The sequence below is a fragment of the Oncorhynchus tshawytscha genome, unplaced genomic scaffold (genome assembly GCF_018296145.1).
Source record: "Oncorhynchus tshawytscha isolate Ot180627B unplaced genomic scaffold, Otsh_v2.0 Un_scaffold_17_pilon_pilon, whole genome shotgun sequence".
Taxonomy (NCBI): Eukaryota; Metazoa; Chordata; class Actinopteri; order Salmoniformes; family Salmonidae; genus Oncorhynchus; species Oncorhynchus tshawytscha.
Genome location: NW_024609830.1, coordinates 1,486,425 through 1,495,463, shown reverse-complemented (window position 1 = coordinate 1,495,463; position 9,039 = coordinate 1,486,425). Strand labels below are relative to the sequence as shown.

At 46.5% G+C, this 9,039-nt stretch overlaps 1 protein-coding gene across 1 annotated transcript; it reads left to right on the top strand.

Annotated features, from left to right (window-relative positions):
* Window positions 1–3,570, top strand: s100t (S100 calcium binding protein T). Its single transcript, XM_024407212.2, has 3 exons — window positions 1–51; window positions 2,737–2,902; window positions 2,979–3,570. Exons 2-3 carry the CDS (start codon window positions 2,738–2,740, stop codon window positions 3,138–3,140), a joined length of 327 nt encoding a protein of 108 aa, XP_024262980.1. The 5' UTR covers window positions 1–51; window position 2,737; the 3' UTR covers window positions 3,141–3,570.
* The last annotated feature ends 5,469 nt before the right edge of the window (window positions 3,571–9,039 follow it).

The window sequence follows — 9,039 nt, the reverse complement described above, 5'->3', positions numbered from 1 at the left end:
TACTCTCCCTCTACGTGTCCAACAGCAGGCCAGCACTCCTCCTTTGCTCAGGTAAGGAAGAAAGGTTGACTCAGGAATGAATGCAGTTTTTCAGCAACAGGCAAAACAATTCAGCCCTTCTGCTCTTCAGGAGGTAGTTCTGTCTAGCACGGTAAAATGTGGAGCAGATTAAATATATTTCAGCTGTTTGTGATCTAGAGACAATGATACAAAGTTTGCGTTGCTGTAACCCTAAACAACGTCATTATAACTTTTACAGAGGGGGGAAAGCACACAGCCTGTACTGTAGACTTCACTACTCTGTGTGTTTGGTGATTTCATGTCTATTCCCTGGTCTATTCCGGTGTGATGTTAGCCTCTATAGAGTTTCTGACCTGTTGTGTTTCCTCTGTCCTGACTGACCTCTCTTCTCTTTCTTCTTTATTTTCTGTTTATGTAAATATCTTGCTCAAAGGAGGCAAATCTATATTTTTCCTAAACAAGAATGACCTCAGATTTCTGTTGGGATAAAGTGAATTTGATAAAGTGTAAATGTAATTGTAGGGAAAGAAGTAGAGTGGTCAGGGAAGAGGGGTGGGAGAGGTGGAGGTAAGATGGAGAGGTGGGGAAGGGATGGGGTGCGAAGGGAAGGTGGAGGGGTGGGATGGAGAGGTAGAGAGGTGGAATAAAGAGATGGGGGATAAAGAGATGTAGAGCTGAGGGGTGGGATAAAAAGATGGAGGGGTGGGATAGAGATATGGAGAGATGTAGGGGTGGGATAAAGAGATGTAGGGGTGGGATAAAGAGATGTAGGGGTGGGATAAAGAGATGTAGGGGTGGGATAAAGAGATGTAGGGGTGGGATAAAGAGATGTAGGGGTGGGATAAAGAGATGGAGGGGTGGGATAAAGAGATGGAGGGGTGGGATAAAGAGATGTAGGGGTGGAGGGGGGTGGGATAAAGAGATGTAGGGGTGGGATAAAGAGATGGATATAAAGAGATGGAGGGGTGGGATAGGAGATGGATAAAAGATATGTAGGGGTGGGATAAAGAGATGTAGGGGTGGGATAAAGAGATGTAGGGGTGGGATAAAGAGATGGAGGGGTGGGATAAAGAGGGGTGATGGAGGGGTGGGATAAAGAGATGGAGGGGTGGGATAAAGAGATGGAGGGGTGGGATAAAGAGATGGAGGGGTGGGATAAAGAGATGGAGGGGTGGGATAAGGAGATGGAGGGGTGGGATAAAGAGATGGGGGGTGGGATAAGGAGATGTAGGGGTGGGATAAAGAGATGGAGGCAGGGTGGGATAAAGAGATGTAGGGGTGGGATAAAGAGATGTAGGGGTGGGATAAAGAGATGTGGGGGTGGGATAAAGAGATGTGGGGGTGGGATAAAGAGATGGAGGGGTGGGATAAAGAGATGGAGGGGTGGGATAGAGAGATGGAGGGGGGTGGGATAAAGAGATGTAGGGGTGGGATAAAGAGATGTAGGGGTGGGATAAAGAGATGTAGGGGTGGGATAAAGAGATGGAGGGGTGGGATAAAGAGATGTGGGGGTGGGATAACGAGATGGAGGGGTGGGATAAAGAGATGTAGGGGTGGGATAAAAAGATGTAGGGGTGGGATAAAGAGATGGAGGGGGGTGGGATAAAGAGATGTAGGGGTGGGATAAAGAGATGGAGGGGTGGGATAAAGAGATGTAGGGGTGGGATAAAGAGATGTAGGGGTGGGATAAGGAGATGGAGGGGTGGGATAAAGAGATGTAGGGGAGGATAAAGAGATGGAGGGGTGGGATAAAGAGATGTAGGGGGATACAGAGATGGAGGGGTGGGATAAAGAGATGTAGGGGTGGGATAAAGAGATGGAGGGGTGGGATAGTGATATGGAGAGATGTAGGGGTGGGATAAAGAAATGGAGGGGTGGGATGGAGGCAGGGTGGTGGGATACATACACCTGTCTCCTCTGTTACCAACCATCCAGTCCAGCTCAGGTAGAGACTAGCTCAGGTTCATATGGTCCCAGTTCCTCCTGTACTGGTTTGGACAGGACAGGGCTATAGGGTTAAAGACAGGGTTAGAGTTAGAGCCAGGTGTGTTTCTACCTGGTGTGAGTTTCACTCTTATCAGAAGGCTGGGGTTCGCATATCCTGCTCACTATTACCTATCTCCTTTCCATTACAGTGTCTCAATGTGGCTCCCCACAGATCCAGGATCAACTTATCCTTAAGTGGGGAAACTAATCATCAATCATCATCATACTCCATGGCTAACTGTCTGGGGCTTTAGTAATGTAGTAGAACTCTTGGGGTTTGTAGTTCTTCAGGTGTTGGGTAGGATGACTTTATACTTGTGACTAATTCAGGAACTAGACAGGGTTGAGGAACAAGCAGCATCTGTCCTGCCGTGCTCAGCAGACATGGTGATTGCTAACTCAGTTGATACTGTACCAGTGGAGGCTGCTGAGGGGAGGATGGATCATAATAATGGAATGGAGTGATATCAAACACATGAAGTGTTTGGGGGGGGGGGGTGTTTCATGTGTTTGATATCACTCTATTCCAGCCATTATTGTGAGATGTCCTCCTCTCACCAGCCTCCACTGCTCTCTACAGTGTGATTGACTGATCCATCTGATCCTGGCTCAGCTTCCATGAGAAAATACAAAAACACTCTGCACAGGCTACATCACTTGATGTCCTACTACAATGTGAAACACCTACTCATTATCCTAACCATGTCTATTGTCTTTCTACCTCTGTAGTATGTCTAACCCTACCAAAACAGAGAATGTGTCCACCTTGGAGACTGCCATGCAGCTGATGATCCAGACCTTCCATAAGTATTCTGGAGACGAGGGCGACAAATACACCCTGAGCAGAGCAGAGCTCAAAGTGATGCTCTCTGCAGAGCTGGGCAACTACCTGGGGGTAAGGAGCTTCACACACACACAGACACACACGCACAGACACACAGCGTAAAAGTCTTCCTCTCTCCCTTACCCAGAATGCCCAGGACAAGGAAGCAGTGGACAAGGTGATGGGGGACCTGGATGCCAACAATGATGGAGAGGTGGACTTCACTGAGTTTGTTATCCTGGTGGGGGCGCTCACCGTCGCCTGCAACGACTTCTTCCTGGAGTACAACGACAAGGGGGAGAAGAAGTGAACACAACACACACACGTACACTCACACATATCTATGCTCTCTCTCTCTCTCACACTCACTCACTCACTCAGGAGGACGATTATTATGAGACATCTCCACTCAAATCCTGGCTAGGCTTAATGTCTACTGTTTAATAACAGAGACCTACACACACCATACATACCACACACATGCACACACACACTCTGAGATGTTCATAGATGCATCGTGGCACACTGGGCAGTGTGTTTTTGTGTTTAGTGTGTGTGCCATCTCAATCCAAACCAAACCAACACACAGAAGTTTATTCCAGAGTAAAAATGTGGAGTTTAAATCATCATTAATAACGGTCATTGTTGAATATGTGAATATAATTTCTCTATCTTTTCATTTGTTTTGTAAACTCCCTGTTCATTTCTTGTTCATTGTTAAACTGTTCCTCCTCAATAGAATAAACATGACATTTAACCAAAGCTTGTCGTGGAGTATTGTTGTGGTTTCTGGATACTTTGTGTGTATGTTTGGGATATTCCTCATTTTACCCAGTCTCTCTGATGGAGAGGAGTAGTAACACAGTCTGGCCACCAGATGGGAGCAGAGTGAAAGACTCTCCAGGGATGGACTTTTGTGTCTGTGCTGCACTTCCATTAACTTAATCAAATCCAATTTTATTGGTCACATACAGGTGTTTAGCAGATGTTATTGCGGGTGCAGCGAAATGCTTGTGTTTGTAGCTCTAACAGTTCAGTAATATCTAACAAGTATTTCACAACATGTACACACACATCTAAGTAAAGGAATGAAATTAAGAATATATAACTATATGATGAGCAATGTCAGAGCGGCATAGAGTAAGATACAGTAGAATAGAATACAGTATATACATACGAGATGAGTAATGAAAAATGTGTAAACATTATTAAAGTAACTAGCATTCCATTTATTAATGTGGCCAGTGAGTCCAAGTCTATGTATATTGTCAGCAGCCTCTAATGTGCTAGTGATGGCTATTTAACAGCATTTAACAGTCTGATGGCCTTGAGATAGAAGCTGTTTTTCAGTCTCTAGGTCCCAGCCTTGATGACCTTTTTGGCCTTCCTGTGACATTGGGTGCTCTAGGTGTCTTGGAGGGCAGATAGTTTGCATCGGGCAGACCGCACCACCCTCTGGAGAGCCCTGCGGTCACGGGCGGTGCAGTTGGCGTACCAGGCAGTGATACAGCCGACAGGATGCTCTCAATTGTGCATCTGTAAAAGTTTGTAAGGGTTTTTGGTGCCAAGCCAAATTTCTTCAGCCTCCTGAGGTTGAAGAGGTGCTGTTGTGCCTTCTTCACACCACTGTCTGTGTGGGTGGACCATTTCAGTTTGTCAGTGATGTGTATGCCGAGGAACTTGAAGCTTTCCCCCTTCTCCACTGCGGTCCCGTCGAGGTCATTCTGAAGGATATTACCTGAATAGCCTGATATTTTACATTACCACTGATACCAATAGTACCTGGATGGCCTGACAGTGACAGATCAGTTTCATCCATACCTTATGAAGATCTGTGAGCTCTACAATGAGCTCTATAATCTGTCCAACAACAGATCTCAGAACTGTGTTCCCCACTGACCCATCTTAGACTGTCCTCTCATTTTTAAGATGTTCTTCCTAAAGTTGAATCCAAAGCCAACATTACTGAATATTAAACCTTTAGAATTAGCAGAACAGACAGAATCCCTCAGGAAACAGATATTCAGGATGTTGGTAGTCTATACCAAATATGAAATGTTTCCATTGTCGATGAACACTGATGTGGTACAGAATTGTAATGTGATAGGAATGCATTAATCAAACATTACAAATGGTACTACAACACACATGCAAACACACAATCCTGTAAATGTGCACATACAACAGTTGGTTGGCAGTAGGAAGAACTTGAAATTACCTTGAAACAGGCCTGTTAGTACAGTAATAGTTTATTTTACTGTAAAGCTACAGCACTTTGAATCAGGTTACGGGCCATAATGTTTATTTTACTGTAAAGCTATGGCTCTTTGAATCAGGTTACTGGCCATAATGTTTATTTTACTGTAAAGCTATGGCTCTTTGAATCAGGTTACTGGCCATAATGTTTATTTTACTGTAAAGCTATGGCTCTTTGAATCAGGTTACTGGCCATAATATTTATTTTACTGTAAAGCTATGGCTCTTTGAATCAGGTTACTGGCCATAATGTTTATTTTACTGTAAAGCTACGGGTCTTTGAATCAGGTTACTGGCCATAATGTTTATTTTACTGTAAAGCTACAGCACTTTGAATCAGGTTACTGGCCATAATGTTTATTTTACTGTAAAGCTATGGCTCTTTGAATCAGGTTACTGGCCATAATGTTTATTTTACTGTAAAGCTACAGCACTTTGAATCAGGTTACTGGCCATAATGTTTATTTTACTGTAAAGCTACAGCACTTTGAATCAGGTTACTGGCCATAATGTTTATTTTACTGTAAAGCTATGGCTCTTTGAATCAGGTTACTGGCCATAATGTTTATTTTACTGTAAAGCTACGGCTCTTTGAATCAGGTTACTGGCCATAATGTTTATTTTACTGTAAAGCTACGGCTCTTTGAATCAGGTTACTGGCCATAATGTTTATTTTACTGTAAAGCTACAGCACTTTGAATCAGGTTACTGGCCATAATGTTTATTTTACTGTAAAGCTACAGCACTTTGAATCAGGTTACTGGCCATAATGTTTATTTTACTGTAAAGCTACGGCTCTTTGAATCAGGTTACTGGCCATAATGTTTATTTTACTGTAAAGCTATGGCTCTTTGAATCAGGTTACTGGCCATAATGTTTGTTTTTCTGTAAAGCTACGGCTCTTTGAATCAGGTTACTGGCCATAATGTTTATTTTACTGTAAAGCTACGGCTCTTTGAATCAGGTTACTGGCCATAATGTTTATTTTACTGTAAAGCTATGGCTCTTTGAATCAGGTTACTGGCCATAATGTTTATTTTACTGTAAAGCTACGGCTCTTTGAATCAGGTTACTGGCCATAATGTTTGTTTTACTGTAAAGCTATGGCTCTTTGAATCAGGTTACTGGCCATAATGTTTATTTTACTGTAAAGCTATGGCTCTTTGAATCAGGTTACTGGCCATAATGTTTATTTTACTGTAAAGCTATGGCTCTTTGAATCAGGTTACTGGCCATAATGTTTGTTTTTCTGTAAAGCTACGGCTCTTTGAATCAGGTTACTGGCCATAATGTTTATTTTACTGTAAAGCTATGGCTCTTTGAATCAGGTTACTGGCCATCAGCAGCATCAATCTTAGAAAGACAGGAAATTATGTTTTCTTTTGTGTGTTTTATGTGAACTCAGGGTAATTCCAATACCGTTCCAAGTGTGTGTGTGTGTGTGTGTGTGTGTGTGTGTGTGTGTGTGTGTGTGTGTGTGTGTGTGTGTGTGTGTGTGTGTGTGTGTGTCAGAAGAACATACAACAGAAACTGAATGTTGAACTGAACCTACAACCTTTATTGCGCAGGAACAAAGCTGTGAGCGGTTATTGGAGGACAACGCTCTCCTCTGAGTGGGGAATGGAGAAACACACAGAGACAAAGAGAGAGGGACAGAGGAGAGAGAGACAACAAGAAAGGACAGAGGAGAGAGAGAACAAGGGAATGAAGGATGGAGAAGGAAGAAAAGAGAGGTGGGGAGGAGGGAGTGGATGGACAGCACTCTGTTTGCATCACACCTCTACAGACAGGTCCTGAAGGGAAAGAGAGGACTCCACTCCACTCCACAGGATTTCACAGCTCTCTGATAGGCTTTACACACTCCTGGGCCTTTCCTGGGGATGTCCTGGGGTTCTTCTGGGGATGTCCTGGGGTTCTTCTGGGGATGTCCTGGGGTTATCCTGGCCCTCTCCTGGGGATGTCCTAGGGTTCTCCTGGGGATGTCCTGGGGATGTCCTGGGGTTCTCCTGGCCCTCTCCTGGGGATGTCCTGAGGTTCTCCTGGCCCTCTCCTGGGGATGTCCTGGGCCTTTCCTGGGGATGTCCTAGGTTTCTCCTGGGCCTCTCCTGGGGATGTCCTGGTGTTGTTCTGGGGTTCTCCTGGGCCTGTCCTGGGGTTCTCCTGGGCCTCTCCTGGGGATGTCCCGGGGTTCTCCTGGCCCTCTCCTGGGGATGTCCTGGGCCTCTCCTGGGGATGTCCTAGGGTTCTCCTGGGGATGTCCTGGTGTTATTCTGGGGTTCTCCTGGGCCTCTCCTGGGGATGTCCTGGGCCTCTCCTGGGGATGTCCTGGGGTTCTCCTTGCCCTCTCCTGGGGATGACTACCCCACTGTGAAAAGCCTGTGTCCCACAGAGTGACGCAAGGTCATGGAAGGGGATCACTCAGGATGGCAGTTAACACTTAGCTGGAGGTATATTTTGCTGGCTGGCTGGCTGGCTGGCTGGCTGGCTGGCTGGCTGGCTGGCTGGCTGGTGTGTGTGTGTGTGTGTGTGTGTGTGTGTGTGTGTGTGTGTGTGTGTGTGTGTGTGTGTGTGTGTGTGTGTGTGTGTGTGTGTGTGTGTGTGTGTGTGTGTGTGTGTGTGTGTCCAAATCCCACCCCACCAGGACCTGTTATAGCCAGAATCAGAGGGAGGAGGAACAGAGGGATGGAGAGAGATTGACAGAGGGAACATAACATGAGGAATCTGTCATTCAGAGATGGACAGAGAAGAGGGGAGGAGATATAGAAAGAAAGGAGGGGGCTGAGAGAGCAGGAGTGAGGGAAGGATGGTGGTGCTTCAGTGTGTAGGTGGGCTGGTCATTACCCTAATTTCATACCCCAATGTCTATACTACAGATGTCCAGGGAGAGAGAGAACGAGGGAAGAGGTGAGACAGCGAGGGAAGTAACTCTCTTGCACATTGCGGCAGACAGATATGATAATGCAGTGGGCAATGAGTACACACACACACACATCGGACATTAAGTAAATGAACCTGGCCCATTACTGTAATAACTATAGGTGGCGTGTGTTCTGACAATAATAATAATACAGCCTTACACACCGTTACACACCGGGGAGAGTCAGCTACAGAGCACAACACAATCTGAGAGAGGGAGGACAGGAGGGGGAAGGAGGAGAGGAGAGAGTCAGCTACAGAGCACAACACAATCTGAGAGAGGGAGGACAGGAGGGGGAAGGAGGAGAGGAGAGAGTCAGCTACAGAGCACAACACAATCTGAGAGAGGGAGGACAGGAGGGGGAAGGAGGAGAGGAGAGAGTCAGCTACAGAGCACAACACAATCTGAGAGAGGGAGGACAGGAGGGGGAAGGAGGAGAGGAGAGAGTCAGCTACAGAGCACAACACAATCTGAGAGAGGGAGGACAGGAGGGGGAAGGAGGAGAGGAGAGAGTCAGCTACAGAGCACAACACAATCTGAGAGAGGGAGGACAGGAGGGGGAGGAGGAGAGGAGAGAGTCAGCTACAGAGCACAACACAATCTGAGAGAGGGAGGACAGGAGGGGGAAGGAGGAGAGGAGAGAGTCAGCTACAGAGCACAACACAATCTGAGAGAGGGAGGACAGGAGGGGGAAGGAGGAGAGGAGAGAGTCAGCTACAGAGCACAACACAATATTGAGAGAGGGAGGACAGGAGGGGGAAGGAGGAGAGGAGAGAGTCAGCTACAGAGCACAACACAATCTGAGAAAGGGAGGACAAGAGGTGGAAGGAGGGAGGACAGGTGGGGGAAGGAGGAGAGGAGAGAAGGAGAAGAGGAAAGAGGGGGAAGGAGGGAAGGACAGGAGGGGGAAGGAGGTGAGGAGAGAGGGGAATGAGGGGGAAGGAGGAGAGGAGAGAGGGGGAAGGAGGAGAGGACAGGAGGGGGAGGAGAGAGGGGAAGGGGGAGAGGGCAAGAGGGGGAAGGAGGGGAGGACAGG